This window comes from Diabrotica undecimpunctata, chromosome 5 (genome assembly GCF_040954645.1).
Source record: "Diabrotica undecimpunctata isolate CICGRU chromosome 5, icDiaUnde3, whole genome shotgun sequence".
In the NCBI taxonomy this organism is placed as follows: domain Eukaryota; kingdom Metazoa; phylum Arthropoda; class Insecta; order Coleoptera; family Chrysomelidae; genus Diabrotica; species Diabrotica undecimpunctata.
In genome coordinates this window covers 97,451,335-97,475,554 of record NC_092807.1, presented here as the reverse complement: position 1 = coordinate 97,475,554, position 24,220 = coordinate 97,451,335, and the positions used below count along the sequence as shown (strand labels likewise).

The window sequence follows — 24,220 nt, the reverse complement described above, 5'->3', positions numbered from 1 at the left end:
AATTCTTCGACGAATATGATATTTCCGCCCAATCAAGAACAATATATAATTCAACAAAACGCGCCACACAACAGCAATATAAATAAGAGAAATAGCCAGCAATACTACAGAATGTCATCAACAAGTGATGACGAACCAGAAAGTGCAAATGTGTCAACAAAAAACTCATGGCAAGTAGTTAAAACTACAAAACGCATAAAAATCAGATCAAATGTAGAAACAGACAAAGAAGATGATACCATTACACTATCGAACAAATATAATACACTAACGGATACCCAAGAAAATGAAACCAATCAAAATGAAACAGCGCCAAGAAAACCTAAACCACCACCAATATTTGTTTACGGTGTAAGCGACTTCCCAGAAATGAGGAAAAAATTTACAGAAATAGCTGAAGCTGAACAATACGAAACCAGGACTATGGCAAATAATACAGTCAAAATAATTTGTAGCGATCCAGAAATATACAGAAAATTATCAAGATATATGAGAGAGAACAACATTATTCATCACACATATCAACCAAAGGAAGAAAGGGCCTATAGAGTCGTAAGTAAATACCTTCACTATTCACATGCAACAGAAGATATCAAAGAAGAACTGACAAAACTGGGTCACAAGGTAAGAAACATCATTAATGCTAAACATAGGATTACAAAAGAGCCGGTAAATATGTTCTTTGTTGACCTTGAACCATCAGACAATAACCAAGATATTTATAAAATTCAGAAATTACAACACTGCAATATACAAATTGAACCACCCATAAAAAACAAAAATATCATCCAATGTATGAGATGTTAATTATATGGCCATTCAAAAACATATTGCAATAGACTATATGTCTGTGTGAAATGTGGAGGGCAGCACAGTACAAACAGCTGTAAAAAGAACAAGAACACACCAGCTACACACTCATTAAACTTGCCTGTTATTGTTCATCCGTGCTATATGACCGAACCATGATAATTGTTTCTCCGTTATCGTGTCAAGCAACGGTTCAATTTTAAGTTTTCTTATTTCTTCATTTCTAAGTCTGTCCTTCTAGCCTATATAGTTCTTCTGAGTCATTTCATCTCTGCTGTATGTATCCTACTCTGATGTCTTCTGCTTAAAATCCAATTTTTCGGTTCCGTATGTCCACATTAGCCTGTATATTGTTCGTCCGGCTGCGGCCTGCGTATATATCTTCGGTTTTCTTAATATTTCTTGGTTGTTCAGGAATCCTTTATTTAGTGCCTGGAATAGTTTTCTTGTACTCTCTAATTTGTTGAAGATATTGTCCTCAACGCGTCCTCTGTTATTTATTACTGCTTCCAAGTATTTGTATATGGTTATTTATTACATAATGACGGTATTAGATTTTTGTTTTGATACAGGGCAGCGATAGCCGCTTATACGTATTTCGACTTCTTTAGGTCTCCTCAGAACGGTATAGCCACTGCTCTGAACCAAAACAAAAATCTCTCCCGTCCTAGACAATAGTTATCAAAATAACTATATACGGACGTAACTACGAAATCTAAAAACAAAAAGACAAATCAAACGATTTCTACCTAGCGAAATCGAATTCAAATTTTTACCACTATGTTTCCTAAAACTTGCGAAACAAACAGCTGGATAAATTACTCAGCAAGGGAATCTAAAATTGAATTCCACATATTCCAAGTAATAAAACATAATGACGGTATTAGATTTTTGTTTTGATACAGGGCAGCGACAGCCGCTTATACGTATTTCGACCTCTTTAGGTATCCTCAGAACGGTATAGCCACTGCTCTGAACCAAAATAAAAATCTCTCCCGCCCTAGACAATAGTTATCAAAATAACTATATAATGATAACTACTGTCTAGGACAGGAGAGATTTTTGTTTTGGTTCAGAGCAGTGGCTATACCTTTCTAAGGAGACCTAAAGAGGTCGAAATACGTATAAGCGGCTGTCGCTGCCCTGTATCAAAACGAAAATCTAATATTGTCAATATGTTTTATTACTTACTTCGTTTGGAATACCAGAAACTGAATTCACCACGAATTTTGACCAGGATGAACGGCATGTGGAATGCAATTTTGAATTCCCTTGCCAAGTAATTTATCCAGCTGTTTGTTTCGCAAGTTTTAGGAAACACAGTGGTAAAAATTTGAATTCGGTTTCACTAGGTAGAAATCGTTTGATTTCTCTTTTTATTTATTTATTACTTTATTTTTGTTGACCTATTATCATTGAGAGTATGTTTTCCATGCCTTTTTTTCTTGTTATTTTCATTATCGGTGGCTTCTCTTTATTTACACTTCAATTGTATTTTTTTGTTTATTTATTTAATTTTTCTAGAGTGTATTTCAGTTTTTCTGTTGTTTTGAAGAAAGTACTGTCATCTGCAAATACGCATATCTGTGCATTTATCATTTCCATTCTAGTCCATCCTATACAGTTCAGCAACTGTTCAATTTTTCACATGCGAAAATCAATATTAAATTTTTCGCTATATTATTCCTATAATTAGCAACGTCAATTCAAGAATCATTACGTCAACAGAAGTTGAAATTGCTCCTACGGGAGTGGTCTCATAATATGGACTATACATAAAGGCAAAGCAATTGAAAAACCAAAAATATTGTTAATTACAATAACTAAAAATCTTTTATAGATCTCTCAGATCAGAAAAAGCGTATGTATACACAGTTTACACAAACTAAATTGAGTTTAACAGAGTTCAAAACCCAAGTCGGTGTAGAACTACTGGGTGAAAGGTCCGCTATTGAAACTAATCTCAACGATATCACCGATGTCAGTGATGAGCTTGCAGTAACTAGGAAGAAAAAACAGATGCATGGCTTGCTATGTCAGAATGAAGAATGAAGTGGGGCAGAAGAAAGCTGAAAATAAGCGTGTCCGTTCAACATTTTTGTGCAATGATTGCAAAAACATTATTGTATATCCTGTTCTTTCTCAACACATAATGATTAATAACATAGTGTTATTGTTATTAATAATAACATGTGTTAATTAATATTATACAACTATTTTTGCGTATTCTGAATAAAATATTTTACTTTTTCTTTAAGTTTTATTATTTCCATATCTTTCGTAAAAACCGTCTCACATCCGATCAGGAAATATTATTTTGATCCTTGGACCAACCTGTCCAAATTATAATGTAATATTTTTAGCTGTGTGGGCTATAGTTGATGCCACGGTGTCCCTAATACAAAACTGTAGTGGGGCATTAGAGTGATGCCTCACTATCCCAAGAGTACGGTTTAGCGGGGCATCGTATTGATGCCACCCAGGATTGAACATGTTAAATGTTGCAAGTTTCACATAGTGACTTTTCTCACATTTTCTTAAATAATTATGTGTTACCTTGATGTGATCAAGTCCGAGACAGGTTATGATTATTGCTTATCTTCCTGGGGTAAGTAGCACATTCCACGACGTCAATATATATATATATATATATATATATATATATATATATATATATATATATATATATATATATATATATATATATAATGGCTATACACCCCAGCGTGGGTTTAAACCGCGAATGCTTTCTAGATCCTATTTCTTAAGTGGATCAGTCCCTTTTGTTTATGTTATCTTCTTGACAATATCTCTCCATTTTTTCGTGTCTCTAGTTTATCCTCTCCATTCTCTGACTTCTGCCCATTGGGGCTATTCTTCAACTTCTTGTAGCCACTTTGATCTTGGTCTTCCACTTCTCTTTCTTTCTCCTGGATTCCATTCTATCATTGCATATGTAACTGCTTCATCTCCTACTCGCCAAATGTGACCTAACCATCTAACTGTGCATTGCTTTATTTTAGTTACGATGTCTTCCATAAGTTCTTCCTTAATCTCTGCATTTGTTCTGCTTCTATATTCATTTTGATCTGTTCTGATTAGTCCTAGTCTGGTTCTCATAATCTTTCTCTCTGCTATTCTTCTTAATCTTTTTTAACCATCGTCATTGTTTCTCCTGCATATAATAATATTGGCCTAATTATGGTGTTATAAATGTTCATATTAGTTTTCTTAGTCAGTGGTTTGCTGTTAAATAATTTTTTGTTTGCAAAATAAGCTTTATTCGCTGCTTATATTTTTTCTTTTACTTCGGACTTTCTTTCTCCGGATTTGCTTATTGTGACTTCTAGGTATTTGAAGTATTCTACTTCTTTAAACTCAGAACTTCCTATTTTGATTTTTTCTTTCATTAACTTTTTCCCTAATCTTAATATTTTTGTCTTTTCTTAATTTAATCTTAGTCCCATTAACTCTCCTTTCTCTCTTATTTCTTCTAGCATTTTTTTCATTATTTTCCTGTTCTTTGTAATAATAGTAATATCGTCAGCATATGCAATTATTTGACCACCTCTTGTTCTGAGATTTCCTTTATTTATATTTCGTAGTACAATCGACGTCATGGTGTAATTTTATTGCCCTAATTTTTATTAAAAATGCCCAATTATTGAATGAACACTTTTTGTTAGATGATACTGAGATGTCTATAATTTTAAAAGTATCTACTAACTAACGCATCTTTCGTAGTATAGTCCCCTATTTCGTTGCCTTCTATTCCTACATGGAAAGGGATCCAGCTGATATTTTCTCAACTTTTAACAATTATTTAATAACCAAATCAATTACTAAAAGGTATTTGCTATCCTATATTAGGAACCAACTCTCTTGTTTGTTGGTTATATTTTTATGAAAGAATTAAAATAAAAATGGGTACCAATTTACGAAATCTTTATGATTCCTTTAATTTATTTTCTTTTTTAAACAGCTTTCTTACAAAGAAATTTGCTAACCTGTAAAATAAATATAACAACACTAACAAAACAACACTAATAAAAACTAAGACATCTAACAACCAATATTGGTAGAGTGGCATGTCCACTGCTGTGGTTTTCATGAATGGAGCTCCCTTATGGTTGATCACATAATCGATCCAATATAAAGCTGTATCTGTTGGTGACAAAGGTCGATCTTTGAATGTTTTTGATAGCAGTTGTGCTTTTTCGGCAAATCTGGAAACAATGTGATATATTATCATAAGAGAAACGGTATGCGAAATACTATATTTTTTGCAATGAAGTAAACAACTAACGGTATATATTTAAAACTTTTATAAAATTGAAATTATTCAAATAGATTAAAAATTTTAGAATGTTTTCGACCATGAATTAAACTTTAAAATTGATGCTACACGAGGTCGATGTTATAAGATTTCACTGAAAGGAAACATACTGATCCCTACTCGAAACAAGAACCACGTGTGTGTCCTAATACAAATACATAACTGAGTTTTGACAAGAATATTTTGCATCTGTTGACATTTTATATGTAATATTACCTCCTAATGAAATTATTCTACCATATTATGAGTGTATGGGTCTTTAAAACAGTCAAATATTTAATTAATAGTATACTTCAATTTTTCAATATCTATGGCAAAACTTTATATTACCTTTTTAACAAAAATTTAAAATCCTTTATAAAAGGTATATAATTAAAATACCCAATCGGGCTACATCACAAAACGTTTTCGGAATCTATATTTCATCATCAGTGTGTCTAGGTGTACATGTTTTGAGCCACTAAATACTTGGCTAAAAACCTGTTAAATGTTTAATTTAAATTTAGGTTACATTATTCGATCTTATATGTTATGATGTTAAAGTTACCAGTGGAATTGATAACATGGCAACGCAAGACTCTACATGAGGTTGCTGGTCCTGAGACAAAGCGTCTACGAGGACTTGTTGATAGCAACAAGTTCTTATCATTATTGCAGCTTATTATACAAGGCAAAATTCGATAAAAGCGAGATCTGGTAAGACGAAGAATATCGTAGCTGAAGAACTTAAAGGAGTGATGTAGCCATGATGATTTTCAACCTTGGATAGAAGATGGAACTTAAAGAGCAAGTCACTCTATTTGTATATACACTTACCTACATAACGCAAAATGTGATACTAGATAGAGAAATTGCCACAGAATACCGGCTGATTGGTTTAATCGAAAGCGAATGAGCAAAATATTTTGTTATTGAAAAATTGGTCAAGAGCTGAATGGAAATGCATAACGAGTTTTAGTGGGACCCGCATTATTGCAAGGCGGCATGTAAAGAGAATTCGTGAAGATGGAGGTTACTAAAATGTTACGTTAGATGTTGATTAAGAATAGAAGTACCAAGATAAGGAACAACGCGATAAGACAAAGAGCCGTGGTGACTACAGTATCAAAAAAGATTCAGGAACAAAGACTACAATCTTTGGTCATGCCAGACGTAGAAATAAGAACTATGCGGGACGAAGGATAGGGCTGTTATAAGTTCAGGAAAAGAGAGGCACAGGAAAACCAAGGAAAAGATGAAAGAAATCAAGAAGAGTATGGGACAGCGACCTCTGAAAAGAAAAGATCTAAGAAAGAAAAAGAACACATTATATTTGTATAATAAAACTCCCAAGAAAATTAATTATCTAATAATAAATACTTACTCTGCGCTCAACAGCTTTTTAAGAGACTCTAACACAACTTCCTCAGTGATTTCACTTAAAAGAAATGATACTCCACCTTCGCGTTTTTGTACTGCTGCAGCATTAGTAAACTGATCTCCAAATTGGGGCAGCATTAGCATGGGTTTGCCACAATGAACACTTTCCATAACTCCCAGCAAACCAGCGTGGCTAATAAATACTTTTACTTTTGGATGACCTACAATACAAATTTAGTGAGTAACGTATGCAAAAACAAGAGAATTCTTATTATTATTAGAGTATTAAAAGTTTATACACATAATTAATAATTCAAACCTTCGCGCACATCCTAACGAGTCACTTTCAATGCTTTAAGTACGAGACGTGTATCGAGAAAGGGAGCAAATAAAAATACTTGGTATCTCTTTCGCACCCTATATCCAGCGATTTCGCTTTTGTACAGTATAATAGAGGTGTTTGAGACTGATCAATTAGAATGAGGTGCAAGAGAGATAGAATGTAGTTTTATTTGTTCTCTCTCTTGCAATAATCGTCTCGCGCTCGGAGCTCAAAGCTTGTCTGTAGTTAGTATAGGCTTAAAGATTTAAACTTACTTCCACCAGAAAAAGAAAGGACTCTATAAGTATTCATACTACATATTCTATATATTCTATAATCATTCATTCCATAAGATATAAAACAGACGAAATATTTTTGTTTTTAGAGAAATTAAGATTTCCTTCGAATTCTTTCTACAAATAATTATTTCTCTCCTATAACAAAATATGACTTTCTGATAAATGAAGCCTTTTTTAAGTTTTCATTGATTTATAACAAGAATCTTAATCTATACATTATTTGCATTTATTTATAGATCACCTGATTCTTTCACGGAACTGTTTTTTTAGAACCTGCTAAATTTTCATAACATAAAGAAAAAATTTATAGTTTTGTTACATTTAGCATCTGTGGATCCTTTAAAGCTAACGTGATACGTCATGTAATACATACAACCGTCTAATTACATATTCAAGAACAAGATTAAAGAGCGTTGGAGCCAGTCCGTTGCCTTGTTTCAGTCCTTGCGTTATCGTAAACGCATCAGTGATCTGTGCCTGAATACATTGACTTAATGTACTGATTGATGTACGCTCGACAATTATTAATGCAGGACTATCTGATCATGAAGCAGTATATACCAAGTTTAACACTCTTAACAAACAATCCTCGAAAACCCAACGTTTAGATAAGACTTTTCTGCTCAGAACTTTCGTAAATTCTAAAATTTGTGCTTGAGTTCTGAGTGGCACTTTCCCTCTGTGGACGTGGACTATAATTTCAGTAATTTTTTAGATAGGCTTATTTGTATTTTCAATAAGGCTTTCTTCTTCTTCTTCGCGTGCCATATCAGAATTATCCGACGTTGGCGATTACCATTGCGGAGGCTTCTCGATATTCTGCAATTTGGAATAATTATTGTCCTGCATTTGAGTCCATTCACGAATATTTTTAACCAAGAAACTTGTTTTCTCTCTACATCTCTACGGCCCTCTATTTTGCCTTTAAGGATCAGTTGTAATATTTTATATCGACTTCTCCTTACTATATGTCCCAGATAAGACATTTTTCGATGTTTAACAGTAGTCTTTAGCACTTCTCTATCTTTGTTGACGCTCCTGTTGTTGAAGTTTAGTTCCCGTCTTATGTTGGGGAAAAGGGACATTCACAACAACAGTAATAATAAATATTATTTTTGAATCAATTATACAAGGTAAAAGTATATTTGGAAAATATTTACGTAACATTGGAAATAAAGTTCCCAAGTTCAGACTTTGTTTATTACGCAAAATCTTTTGAAAACGCTAAGCTAATATACTTACATAGAATATCCTTTTGAGGAGCCCATCTGACATTATACACATTATCTGGCTTGTTTTTCATCTCACCTTCCCACTTCCAAATAACCTTTTGCGGTAATTTGGAAAAAGCCTTAAAAAATGCTTGCTTTTTTGATTCTGGAAAACTATCTCCCTGGATAGTAGATCCCATGCTCATATAAATGATTCCATGTGGTGCTGTTTTAATAATATCTTCAATGTCCTGAAAAAAAAAATCTTTATAACCTCTGTATTGTAAATTAAATCAGCATAAAATATGGGCCCTACTAGGGAAAATCCCAAAGTAATTATGGTGTTTAGTATTATTTATTTTTATTAAGAATGAGCCTTATAAATATTTGAGACGGGCATAATGGTATTAATGACTTTGATTACAACCAATTAACCAGACTGTTGGATTTGTTTAATGAGTATTATTACTACTTTACAACATGATCATAATAAATTTATTAATGTACTTTAGAGAGCTATTTTTGCTTTATTGAATCAGTCTCATTTAGTCAAAAAATATTTTTATATAAACAAGAGGATGCATTCCTCAGAGTTCCATAGCAAATTCTCGTGCAACTTTCCACTTAATTTGAAAGCTTGTAACGTTTCCTCACTTAATTATTTCATAAACATTTTAAATTATAATCTTCAAAAGTTAGACAATCCATCTTCTTCTTCATGTACCAATTCCTCTAAGAAGGTTGGCAACCATCATGGCAATTCACACTTTCGATACCGCTGCTCTAAAGAGGTCAGCAGAAGTGCAGTTAAACCAAGGTCTCAAATTGTTTAACCAGGAGATGCGTCTTCTTTCGCGACTCCTACCCTGTATTCTTCCTTGCATTATTAATTGCAACAAGTTATAACGCTCGCCCTTATGACATGTCCCATATATTGCAATTTTCAGACAATCCATATTACCCACCTAATAGGTGAGCGAAAGTTCAAAGTGTCTTAATACTCGTCAAGACATACTCATTCGCATCGAAGCAACATGTGATTTTTGACAAGCAGCGGCCTAAGATCTTGCGCATATTGAAACCAGCTGAGGTCCAACACACGCCGAGGCCACGGGGTGTGTTGGACCATTTTTCTAGCGCAGCGCATATTGAACCCATCCGTGGGCTGTCACCGTGGTCAGTTGCTAAAATGGTGGCTGGTATCATATACCACGGGATGATCCCTAACGAGTTCAATTAGCTTCTTTATGTCCATCTCGGAAACGAAAACAAGTAAAAGTAAACAACAGGGAGTAGTGGGAGTGGAACACGCACGCCACGACCTTTCCACTTAGAGTGGGTTCAATTTGCGGTACCTCGCTTCTAACCGTGCTTCACAAAACTGTCCACGTATTTCGCCGGCGTGTGCTGGGCTTCAGCTGGGTTCAATATGCGCCGGGTCTAAGAATTGAACCTGATCCGTGGCTGGCGATGAAACCATGAGTTTTAGTTTTTTTTTAAATATGCATTGATTTTAAGAGGTTTTGGTTTATGTTGTTTATTTAAAAGGGGAGAGAATTATTATTTTCGTTTCTTTCATTGGTGCTTGTTCATATATTTTATTCTGAAAACCATATAATTATTTTAAATCGTCAACGGTCACACTATATTCCCACAGTCATTAAGTCTTTTTGTCTCTTAATAAATTTTTTGTCCAAATCTTTATCTTCTCTACAATGTCTTTACTTTACCTTTAAGGTACGACTCAGACAATGACTGCAGACGGCAGATAACAATGTAGACGTCAGTTGCAGTTGCCGTCGGGCAGCAGTAGACTGGAAGAAGCATTGGCAACATGAAAAGCGCTCAACAGATTTCATGTTAAGGTGACAAGATCTCTCTGGATCTCAACCGAATAAAATGGGGCTTCCCTTGTACGTCGGCTCTATGCGACTGTGGAAAAGAACAAACTATAGAACACCTTCTGGTTTGTCCTCATTCTCAATGGAGGATCTGATTTGCGTTCTACCGAATGTACTTGACGTCGCTAGTTTTTGGCCGAAAGGTGTGTAGCAGTCCTTGTTTTGGCCTCACCCAAATTTTATATATACACGTTTTATTGCTATATATATATATATATATATATATATATATATATATATATATATATATATATATATATATTGATATGATTGGTGTTTAGAGAAAATAATTTATAAGTTATATACTAGAGAATTTAATAAAAATATATTTATGTGAGGGCATTTTTAAGAAATTAGCATATAAAAAGTATTTTTTTAGTAATTATGATGTTGTAGATATATTTAAGTAAGCCATGTGACTAGGCAACCAGATATACATACTCTGAAGTGACGTTTAAGAATAATTACGAATATAAAGTGGGGTTATAATGATAATATGTTGTTTAAAATGTGTAATTTATTAAATTAAAATGTTTAATTTATATAAGTTACTGATTTAAATGTATACTCTGATCTGAAAAGCCTAAATGCCAACAAAATTCTCGATAGATAAGTAAGGAATTCTCTAGATCACCGGAGATGGCTTTGTTTGCGAAATGGTTTGTTCCAGAAAATTCAGACATGTATTTAATAGAACAAATGGAACATGATTTCTTACCAGATGGTTCTGGAACATCCAAAAAGATATAAATACCCGGTGATTTGGATTCAAAGCAGTCAGAAAGTTGTAAGTCAAGCAGTCAGAAAGTTTAAGTCAAGCAGTCAGAAAGTTTAGTAAGAAATATGAAAGTTAGTTGAAGTCAGTTACAAATAGTCCAATTGTTTAATATAGTGAGTTAAATGAAGGGTAAAAATTATGCATATATTTTAATGCACATTTATAATTATACACAAATAATTATTGAAGATTATAAAAGTATATTAGAAGAATATTGGATGGATATTGGAAGGAATTAAAATTATATTATGATTGGAGATTAGTATAAATCAACTTATAATAATTGGATACTGGTATATTGAAAAGAAGAATAAATATAAATGCTGTTTGCTGGTTTGCTTGGTGGTTTATAAATGCTGTGAAGAAAAATATCTTAAATTGGTGGAAGCTGATAATTGGAAAAAGTAATTTCACAAAAACAGGGATAACCGAAGCTGAGAAGAAGACATTTGAGTGGTGATTATAATCTATATAGTGGAAAACAGTTCATTTAGGCATTCAGTGACAGAAAGGTACAAAATTTTGTTAATATAATTTAGTTAGTGTCATAACAATTTTAATTTTGAAGATATTTTGTTTAAATTTTACATTGTCTATAGAATTTAATTAGTTTCATAAGAATTTCAATTTAAAGATAGTTTTTTTTAAATTTACATTGGCTAGGTTAGATATATATGTGTGTTTCATAATAGATATAATAAAGATAATTTAAAAAAGTACTTACAAACTAATTCTTTGAGAACCGCGATAAAAACCCTATATTATTAAAAAATACTCATTGCTCATCATTCAAACAAACAATACATCATAACAATATATATATATATATATATATATATATATATATATATATATATATATATATATATATATAGTTTGAGTTTAGTTCTTTAACCTTAATATATATTTCTTTAGTGGATTTTCTTGGGCTTAGGTTCATAAAAAAATTTTCTTTTTCAAGAAGTAATATTGACTAAAAAAACATTTTATGACAGACATAATACGGTTTAAAAGTTAAGTTACATATATATACATATATATATATATATATATATATATATATATATATATATATATATATATATATATTGTTATGATGTGTTGTTTGTTTGAATGATGAGCAATGAGTATTTTTAATAATATAATATATAGGGTTTTTATCGCGGTTCTCAAAGAATTAGCTTGTAAGTACTTTTTTAAATTATCTTTATTATAACTATTATGAAACACACATATATATCTAACCTAGCCAATGTAAATTTAAAATAAACTATCTTTAAATTGATGTTCTTATAAAACATATTAAATTCTATATACAATGTTAAATTTAAACAAACCATCTTCAAAATTGAAATTGTTATAACACTAACTAAATTATATTAACAAAATTTTGTACCTTTCTTTCACTGAATGCCTAAATGAACTGTTTTCCACTATATAGATTCTAATCACCACTGAATGTCTTCGTACTTCAGTTATCCTTGTTTTTTGTGAAATTATTTTTTCCAATTGTCAGCTTCTACCAATTTAAGATATAGTTTTCTTCACCAGCATTTATACACCACCAACCAAACCAGCAAACAGCATTTATATTTATTCTTCTTTTCAATATACCAATATCCAATTATTATAAGTTGATTTATACTAATCTCCAATTATAATATAATTTTAATTCCTTCCAATGTCCATCCAATATTCTTCTAATATACTTTTATAATCTTCAATAATTATTTGTGTATAATTATAAATGTGCATTAAATATATGCATAATTTTTAATCTTCATTTAACTCACTATATTAAACAATTGGACTATCTCCAACTAACTTTCATATTTCTTATAAAACTGCTTGACTGACTTACTAAAACTGTGAAAAATTGACTTCACTAATTAATTGTGTCTATCTTCTAATAACTTTCATAATAAACTGCTTGACTTCTGACTAAAAACTTCCCTCTTGAATCCAAATCACGGGTATTTATATCCTTTTTCATATTCCAGAACCATCTGGTAAGAGATCATGTTCCATTCGTTCTATTAACTTCTATATAGATGTTCTCGAAAAAAATATCTGTTCGATCCACCGCCATAATCATTATTCCAGAATGTTCCAAAATAAACACAGGTCAAATTCTGCACTCTGGAGAATTCGTTAATGTTCCATTGATAATTTTGTTGACATTTAGGCTTTTCAGATCAGAATAAACATTCAAATTAGTAACTAACACTCTAATTTAATAAAATACACAATTCAAACAATATATTATTATAACCCCACTTTATATTCCCAATTATGATTAATTTCTATCTGTCAATCACTCGAGACTATTTTTGGTTGCCTATGCACATGGCTCACTTAAATCTATCTACCACATTATAATTACTAAAATACAACTTTTTTACAATTATTATACGCTAATTTCTTAAAATGCCCTCACATAAATATATTTTTATAAAATTCTCTAGTATATAACTTATTTAAAATAATCAAATACTTTTTTATATCTAATATTATGTAGTATATAACTTATAAATTATTTTCTATAAACCCCAATCGTCTAAATACCCCAAAAATAATATTTAAAATAAATAATTTACTTATTATTTTTTTAAATATTAATTTTCTCATACCTTATTAAATTTAATAAATTAATAATTCAATTTTTTTTTATTTAAAATGTGTTAAATACATCCCTGTTCGCTGTCTATGTCAAAGCAAAGAACAACGGATCACAGTTCGGCTATTCTATGGTCAAACTGTCATATCAAATGGAGAGAATAAAATATAACCTTAATTAAAAATATAATGGATATTGTGTTCTGTTTATTTATAGACAAAATCTAGGAATTATTTCCATTTAAAATAACTTTCATCAATATAAATTGGTAAGTTTTTCCACTTTATTATATTAGAAGACATTTTTATAGCAATTATAGTATCAATTTTGTGTCTAACCCCAAATTATGATTTTTAGGGTACAAATTAATTTCCATATATACAAAATTCAACAAGTACGATGTCAAATTGATTCAAAATAATGAAATCTACCATCTACCATTTAACAAATCAAGTCTATTGAACAAAATGGACACATCAGTAAGTTATTAGTGTTATTATATTTGTGTTAAAGGTATAGAAATCATTATTCAATCTCTTCATGATATTGAAAAATGTCGTTGATATGAAATATGCCTCTTAGTCTGTTCTCTGCATCTATTAACACATAACTATTTAGTCCATTCTGATTTTCAATTGTATATGGACCTTCAAACATTGGTTGTAATTTCTTACAACGGTTTTCTTTAACATTACTTTTTCTAAGTGAACGAATTAACACTAGGTCTCCTTTTTGAAATGTGATTGGTTTTTTTATATTTCGATTTTGTCTTCTGATATATTTTTCAGCTTTCCTCCTAATTCGGTTATTCACTTTCTGCATTACTTGTTCTAACATATCCTGATTATATTCACTAATCCACTTTCTGTTTCCTATATGGCCAAACATTAAATATTCTGGTACTTCCTCTGTATTCAAATTATGTGTATTATTTAAAAAATACTCTACTTGTGGTATATGTTGCTGCCAAGTTTCATGTTGGTTTTGGCACAGTATCCTTAAATATTTTATAACTTCTTTAATATATCTTTCTGCAGGATTTGCCTGAGGATGTCTGATACTTGTAAAATGAATGTTGATTCCCTTTTTCTCACAAAATGTCCGAAATTTTTGGTTGTTAAAATATGTAGCATTATCTATTATGCAATTTCTAAATGGTCCTATTTCTTCGAAAAATTGATTAATATATAATTTTAATGTTTTAACATTTGTTCTGGAGCAGGGATATAGTTTAATAAATTTTGTATATAAATCAACTATCACTAGTATATGCTTTTTTCCTGTTGGACTGAGAACTAAATTTGAAATAAAATCCATGGAAACTGTATTTAGTTTTTCATATACAACATTAGATTTATATGTGTTCTGGTTTTTGAAATTCTTTTCTTTGTTTAGTTGACATATTGGGCATTGAGTAGTAATTTCTTTTGCTATACTTATGTCATTCTTTGCAAAATAATTGTTCCTAAATAGCATCCATAGCTTTCTTGAACCAATATGCATATAATTGTTATGTAAATTTTTCAATATTTTCTTTGCTAAAGTTCTAGTTATTACATATACTTCTATGCCATTTATTATTTTATAATAAACTCCATCTTTCTTAAGGACTTTTTGTTTTTCACTCAAATTGATCTGATCTCTTATAATTTCTTCTTTAGAATATAATCCTGTACTTTCTACTAATTGATTTAATCCAATTTTTATTGTTCGCTGCCCTTTTTGTGGTGTATTTTCTAACCTTGATAAAGCATCTGCCACTATATTGGATTTTCCAGAAATGTATTTGATTTCAAAGCAGTATTCACTAAGTATTAGACTCCACCGATGTATTCTACTGTTTCCATATTTGTTATTTAATATAGACGTTAAAGCTTGGTGATCTGTTTCTATTGTAAATTCATTACCCAACCAATAAAATCTTAATTTTGTGACACAGTGTATTATACTTGCTAGTTCTAATTCTGAAACTGAGTAACCCTTTTCATGTGGCTTTGTAATTCTTGAAATGAATTGTATTGGGTATTCGACCCCATCATGTATTTGTAATAATACCCCTGATAATCTCTCTATTGATGCATCTGTTCTTAATATGAATGGCTGTGTGTAGTCAGGATAGTATATTTTCAAATTTGACAGAAAAATGTTTTTAATCTCTTGGAATGCTAGTTCTCTTCTCTGATCCCATCTCCATTTTACACCTTTTCTCAGTAGTTCAAGTAATGGAAGTTCTTTTCTACTTAGATCTGGTATCATCCTTTTATAATAATTAATTATTCCAATAAATCCTCTTAAAGTTCTTAAATTGTGTGGTGTTTTATATTCCTGAATGACTTGTGTCCGTTCTGGATCCATTTCGATTCCCTTAGTGTTAAGTTTATAACCTAGATATATGACTTCTTTTTGAAAAAATGTACATTTTTCTTGATTTATTTTCAGTCCAACTTTGTCTAATCTATTTATTATAATTTTTAGGTGTTTCTCATGATCTTCAGCCGTTTTAGAAAAATTTATATATCATCAATGTAGTGAATTACAAATTGTTCATATTGATCCAAAATATCATGAAGACATCTACATAGAGCACTGCAAGATGATTGAAGTCCAAATGGTACTACTTTGAATTGATATACTACTCCATCTATCTGAAATCCTGTATACTGTCTACTTTTTCTTTCTAGAGGTATTAACCAAAAGCTATGCTGTAAATCAATTTTAGTGAAAAATGACATTCCTGTAATTCTTCCTAATATTCCATCTATACTCATTGGTGCTTCAAATTGCTTTTCAGTAATCTTGTTAATATTCCTTGCATCCAAACATAACCTGATTTCACCTGATCTTTTTCGTACTACTACTATGGGGTTAATAAAACGTGTGTCTGCCTTCTCAATGATCCCATCTTCTAACATATTATTAATTGTTTTGTTTACTTCTTCTCTGTATTTATATGGTATTGGGTATGATTTTGTTTTAAAATCTTTTTCTTCTTTAACTTTTATACTATGGATATAATTTTGTGCAATTCTATTTTCTTTATTGGCAAGTCCCTTGTGTTGCTGCAATATGGAAATGACTATTGATTTATATTCTTCAGGGCAATTTAAAACTTTCATCATATCTTCTTCTTTACAAATCACATTATTCTTCAATATGTACTCATTATTCCTTGCTTCCAATTTTACGCACTCCGCCTCGTAGGCATCCATCTGCTTAAAATTTCCATTCCTTAAATATTCACTACAATAATTATTCTTTACATTCTTTTGGGACATTTCCCTATCATCAAAATACATTTCTTCTTCATAAACATCATTATTTTCTTTTAATAATATCCTATCAACTCTTATTCCTTCTTCCACCTCATCTTTCTGCATAAATTTAATTATTTGCCCTTCCAAAGTTACCATTTTTTCTTCAAAATCTATCTTTACTTTCTTCTTTTCCAATTCATCATTTCCCATTAATATATCAACACATAAATCCTTGACAATAAATCCTTGCATATTAATTTCTTTATTAAGAATATTAATTTTAAAATTGGCTAGTTTATCAATTTCACCCAACTTCTTATTATTTGCACCAATAATTTTAATTTTTGGAATCTTTATTATATCTGATAGTTTTAATGTATTAAAAATAAAATTCTCCGAGACTAAAGTACTTTCTGAACCAGTATCTATCATAATCTTAATCATTTTATTTTTGGCCAAAGCATTTATATAAATTAAATTAATAGATTCAATAATTTTATCTTCATCTAAAGAAACAAATTCAGAAGATTTTTCATAATAGCAATGGCTTAACTTGTAATTCAGAAAGTTTACTGCACAAAATTTTTATTATTAGAATTGTCAGATTGTATCTGACCACTTGGATCTGATGTACTATGTCTTTCCCTACTATGACTTCTACTCACATTTTCTTGCCTTGTACGATTTCGTTCCCTGTCTTCGCAGCTCCTATTCCTTCGAACACAATTTACCTGTCTGTTATAGTTAGGTCGCTCTGTATTTCTTCTATTGTTAAAATCTTGTCTATTATTATTAGTACTGTTATTAAAATGTTGTCTATTATAATTACTGTTATTATTATTAAAATTTTGTAAATTATTACCATATCTATTATATGATTGTCTATATTGTTGATTATCATTTTTATTATATTGAAAGTTATTATTGTTTTTTCTGTTGTTATTATTACTTGTCATATTGCCTCTTTGTATTCTTTGAATAAAATTAATAAAACTATCTATTGTTTGAATATTTTGTACAGTTACGGTTTGCACAACATCAGCATCAAAATGTCTAGATACATTTAAGACTGTTTCATCCTCTCTAAGTGGTGGTTCTAAATATTTTGCAACTGTTATCAGTTTTAATGCATAATCTACCATATTTGATTTTAAATTGTGATTATACTTTCCAAAATATAGAATTTCTCTAAACTTTGCTTGCTCTAATTCACCCCAATAATAATTTAAAAATTTATTTTCAAATGTTTGAAAGTTATCTAAATCATTTTCAATACTAGCAAACCAAGTTGCTGCATTGTCATTTAATGTCATTCTAATATAATCTTTAATATCATTAATATTATTCACAAATCTTAATTTATGTTTTAAACTATTTATGTATACTCTAGGATGCAAATTTTTTATATTACCAGAGAATTTAATCCCAGTCTCATTTGTTAAATTTAAGTAAGGTCTCCCTATGTCTCTCATTTGTGAAATATCATCTATTCTCTGTTCCACATTTCTTATTTGATTACAATTTATTTGGATATTTTGTTGTATATCGTCTAATTTTTCTTCTGTGTTTCTCCTGTCTTCGTTAATTTTTACTTCTAAGTTACATTTCTGTAACTCTATTTTCTGTTCTATATCTATCTTATTATCTTGAATAATCCTCTTTACTTCTGTCCTCTCATTGTCTATCCTTTTCTTGTAGTCATTCCGTATACTTTTTATTTCATTTGCTACTTTTTTCTCTGCAGCTTCAAGTTTTTTATCCATTTGTTTTACAATTTTATTATTATTATCTTCTATTTTCTTTTCTAATTTTCTATAATTCTCTTCCAATTTCTGTTCCATTTTTTTCATGTCTTCTTTGACTTCTTTTGAATTCTCTTCCAATTTTTTTATGTCTTGTTTGATTTCTTTTGAATTCTCTTCCATTTTCTGTTCCATTTTTTTCATGTCTTCTTTGATTTCTTTTGAATTCTCTTCCATCGTCTTGTTCATCTGCATCATTAATGACATCAAAGCTGCCATATTGACATTTTCCTCTCTTTCTGGATTCATTTCTGCAGTATCTTGTGGATCTTGAACTAAACTCTCCTCTTGTATAGGTTGTGTTTCTACTTCCACATCTTCTTCATTCTTTTTGCTTCTTGTACCTTTCTTTCCTTGAGACATTTTGAGACTTTACTTGTTCAAATATAATTAAAATTAAAATCTATACTTTTTTCTTTCTACTGATAATTAATTTAATTATATGAGAGCACTTATCTTCCCAAACTAATTCTTTTAAATAGAGAGCCACCGCGTTGGGCGCCAAATTGTTAAGATGTGTTTTTTTGTTTGAATGATGAGCAATGAGTATTTTTAATAATATAATATATAGGGTTTTTATCGCGGTTCTCAAAGAATTAGCTTGTAAGTACTTTTTTAAATTATCTTTATTATAACTATTATGAAACACACATATATATCTAACCTAGCCAATGTAAATTTAAAATAAACTATCTTTAAATTGATGTTCTTATAAAACTAATTAAATTCTATAGACAATGTTAAATTTAAACAAACTATCTTCAAAATTGAAATTGTTATAACACTAACTAAATTATATTAACAAAATTTTGTACCTTTCTTTCACTGAATGCCTAAATGAACTGTTTTCCACTATATAGATTCTAATCACCACTGAATGTCTTCGTACTTCAGTTATCCTTGTTTTTTGTGAAATTATTTTTTCCAATTGTCAGCTTCTACCAATTTAAGATATAGTTTTCTTCACCAGCATTTATACACCACCAACCAAACCAGCAAACAGCATTTATATTTATTCTTCTTTTCAATATACCAATATCCAATTATTAAAAGTTGATTTATACTAATCTCCAATCATAATATAATTTTAATTCCTTCCAATGTCCATCCAATATTCTTCTAATATACTTTTATAATCTTCAATAATTATTTGTGTATAATTATAAATGTGCATTAAATATATGCATAATTTTTAATCTTCATTTAACTCACTATATTAAACAATTGGACTATCTCCAACTAACTTTCATATTTCTTATAAAACTGCTTGACTGACTTACTAAAACTGTAAACAATTGACTTCACTAATTAATTGTGTCTATCTTCTACTAACTTTCATAATAAACTGCTTGACTTCTGACTAAAAACTTCCCTCTTGAATCCAAATCACGGGTATTTATATCCTTTTTCATATTCCAGAACCATCTGGTAAGAGATCATGTTCCATTCGTTCTATTAACTTCTATATAGATGTTCTCGAAAAAAATATCTGTTCGATCCACCGCCATAATCATTATTCCAGAATGTTCCAAAATAAACACAGGTCAAATTCTGCACTCTGGAGAATTCGTTAATGTTCCATTGATAATTTTGTTGACATTTAGGCTTTTCAGATCAGAATAAACATTCAAATTAGTAACTAACACTCTAATTTAATAAAATACACAATTCAAACAATATATTATTATAACCCCACTTTATATTCCCAATTATGATTAATTTCTATCTGTCAATCACTCGAGACTATTTTTGGTTGCCTATGCACATGGCTCACTTAAATCTATCTACCACATTATAATTACTAAAATACAACTTTTTTACAATTATTATATGCTAATTTCTTAAAATGCCCTCACATAAATATATTTTTATAAAATTCTCTAGTATATAACTTATTTAAAATAATCAAATACTTTTTTATATCTAATATTATGTAGTATATAACTTATAAATTATTTTCTATAAACCCCAATCGTCACAATATATATATATATATATATATATATATATATATATATATACAACATGTTTGCAACAAATCAATTTTGAAATACCGTTCATAAAGAGATATGTGGATGACTTAATCTTGGCACTACCTGCAGACTCTATACATTCTACGTTAAATGTGTTCAACCAACGAAACCCACACTTGCAATTCACGTGCGAGGAGGAGCGGGAGGGATCTTTGCCTTTTCTTGACATGAGATTGCATAGATGTGAGGATAATGTTGTGAAAACACAGTGGTATAGAAAACCCATATGTAGCAATAGATTCATAAGGTACCACTCTTACCATCCTCCTAGGATGAAAACTGATTTAGTCCTAGCGATGAAAGAACGCGTCAAAAGGTTATCTCATCCTGATTATCTCCAACATGATCTCAACCTCTTACGTAATATTTTTGTTGAAAATTCATATCCTCTAAGACTGATTAATAAATTAATTTTTAATGTTCACTTTGTTAATAGAAACAACATACTATGTCACAATCAGTGCCCTCAGCACAAAATAATTCTGTTCCATATATTCCGAAACTAACCGTTGAGCTCACTAAGATTTTTAAAGACTTTAAGAATATCAAAATAGCTAACAAGAACATCAAAACCATACGTCAGCTGTATAGCAAAATAAAACAACCCCTAACCACTCTAGAGACTACAGATGTTGTTTATTGCATTCAATGTACTGAATGTCCATCCACGTACATTGGTGAAACTGGAAGGAATCTGTCTAGCCGTATCATTTCTCATAAGAGTGATTGTAGATTAAACAAACCTACTTGTGCTTTGGCAGAGCATACTATCGATCTAGACCATAAGATAGATTTCAACAATGTAAAAATATTAGCCAGAGAGAAAAATAAATTTAAGAGAACTTTCTTAGAGATGGTACATATCAGCAAGAGTGATAATAACAATCTGAATAAGAGATGTGAGATCCAGAATCTTAGCAAAATTTATAATTTTATATTGACTTTTGACTGAGCTATTTTGCATCTCAGAGTTTTCTTTTTTTTTTCTTTTTTTAAAATTTCATTAATTGAATATTTTTGATCAAACTTCAGTTACTAGTTCAGGTTTGTTTTGTTTGAGTTATTATTTTTTCTAAACCTATTTACTAAATACTACTTTCTTTCGATTGCTTATTTTATAAATAACATTTTTAATTTCCCGCTTAATTTCAAGTTGGTAATACAGTTGGTAGTACTCAAAATTCATAAACAGTATTTTGTGAGACGTTAGTTTCAAAGTTGTTTTTTGTATTTTCTCCAAACTATTTAAACAATAATTGTCCACCCACTTTCTCTTTCTGCTCGTGAAATGTGACTGAAATCAAGCTTGCAACGACGACTGTTTTAACATGTCGTCCTTCATTTTATTTTTAACTTTTAACGTATTTATTAATTTTTAAAGTGTTTTTTTAACAGTAACATTTTAACATGGTATATTAAACGACATTTTAAAGTTTAGTTGCAACTTCAGTATTATCATGTTATTTAACGTTGTTGTTTATGCCACGAATCTTACATTCGGGTAAGTTTTTTATAGTTTTTTATAGCCTTTTTTGGCACCATTCAAATTGTTACAACATAGTAATTTTCTTTGTAGACCTTGATAAAGGTCTCAAAAAACCACCGAACGCTTGGATTCAGAATAAATAGTACGCCTTAGCAAAGCTCTATTTTTTATTGACTACCACACCCAAAAAGAAAAAAGTATTTACAGATATATATATACTTAGTATATATATATATATATATATATATATATATATATATATATATATATATATATATATATTGTTATGATATGTAAAATCGAGAAAAATATTGGTTTGTTTAAAAATATTTCAAAATTCAATAACATTAAAATAATTCAGATAAGTAGGATAATATCCAACAAACATTTCGAAGAAGGAGAGCTATTAATTTCTTGAATTACCTGTACCAAACAAAAAGTAAGCTTTGCATAAATTATTTCTTTGTTATACTTGAGTGACCCGCATAATTTTAAGTGAAAACAAAAAGACAATTGAACGGGGTTTTCCAAAATACATTAATGCAGTGATTAGGGACAAATAGAAGAGATTTTAGATAGAGGTTTCTGTTAGTTTTTAAGAATTATAGAAAATATTATTTGTAAATAAGTTTTAGGAAATTTATAATTATAGGTAAAAATTTGTTTGTTATCGAAATGAAAAAATGGGGGAATTGTGGCGAGTTTTGATTGGCGGAGATTGAAAAAGGTGGGATAATTATGTAGGAAAAAGTTTAGCGAGATTGAAGGGGAGAAGGAGATAATCAGTTGGTTTCCAAGTCTGTAGGAGGAACAGTGATTGTTCTCTGGCGGTTCCTGAAATGTAGCAAGCAGTAGTGTTGAATGTTAGTGAGTTTTTGTGGAGTTAGTGTATCTGACGGAAGCTGAAGCAGCAAAATATTGTAAGTCATATTTCTCTACTTATATTCCAAGAGTCACTGTTCAGGCCAACGAGAGATTCAGTTTATCGTAAAGAGAAGATATTCCAAGAGTCATTTTTCACTCGGGCCAACGAGAGATTCAGTTTATCGAGAGGAGAAAGGCTATCATAATTTGAATGATTTGTGCTTTTGAAGGAGATCATTAAGGACGATATACTTGCAACAATCTGTGTAAGATTGCTGATTACATAGGGAGCGGTTGAGAGGAGATAATACAGTCTACAAGGAACAAGGATTTGGACCACTCATCATCAGAGAGAGATATTTTTTGTTTCTGCAGTTTTTTTTTTATTGATAACACAATTTTTACACGTAATTTAGAAAGGATATAAATATTTTGATTAGGAGAGTTAGAATAGTTTGGGATTTTGAGTTTTCAATTAATATTGTTTGTACCATAAATTTTGATTGTTCACGTACGGAGAACAAAATTTTGAGAATCCTTATATGAGATTTGTTTATTGAAAACTTTTGAGTGTGAATTATTTCATTATTTTTATTTCAATATATAGTGTTAGATCATATGTGTTTTTTATTATTCCGGTATTCTCTGGACCTTACCTTTCACATGTAATAGCATAGATATTGAAGCACGAATTTAACCCTGAGATAAAAGAATTAAAAATTGTGATAGAGTCATAATCATATCATTTAAATAATTTTAATTAATCAAAAAAATTAATTAGCTAATTATTGCTTGGCGCACCAAGACTTTAAATATCACAATAACTGGCTTCCAAAACGTGGGACTTGAAAATATCGCAGCTTTACATTTGAAGGAAGGGAAAGAGATCTGGAATAAGTACAGGTGATCCAGAGATAAAAACATATAACATTGAGGGAATTTGAATTTGAAAGTATTTTGACAATTTTTCCAGGGAATATAAATTTGATTTATTGATTGATCGTAGTTAGTGGATATTTACTGCTATTGAATTATTTGATTTTATTTTCTTTACCAATCGTACATTTGATATTTATTTTGAATTATTTGAATTTTACTGATTGCATATTTGATATTTGTCGTGAAAATTTAATACATTTGGGGAGAAA

The 24,220-nt window shown here is 30.2% G+C and overlaps 1 protein-coding gene across 1 annotated transcript in view; it reads right to left on the bottom strand.

The window, feature by feature from the left end:
• Window positions 1–4,734: 4,734 nt before the first annotated feature.
• LOC140441525 (UDP-glycosyltransferase UGT5-like) overlaps window positions 4,735–24,220 on the bottom strand; it is a 30,352-nt gene continuing 10,866 nt past the window's right edge. Inside the window, exons 4-6 of the mRNA XM_072532303.1 lie at window positions 8,369–8,588; window positions 6,510–6,726; window positions 4,735–5,036 (exon numbers count right to left, since the gene is read on the bottom strand). Coding sequence (XP_072388404.1) covers window positions 4,757–5,036; window positions 6,510–6,726; window positions 8,369–8,588 — 717 coding nt within the window. The 3' untranslated portion in view covers window positions 4,735–4,756. The remainder of the gene's footprint in view (window positions 5,037–6,509; window positions 6,727–8,368; window positions 8,589–24,220) is intronic.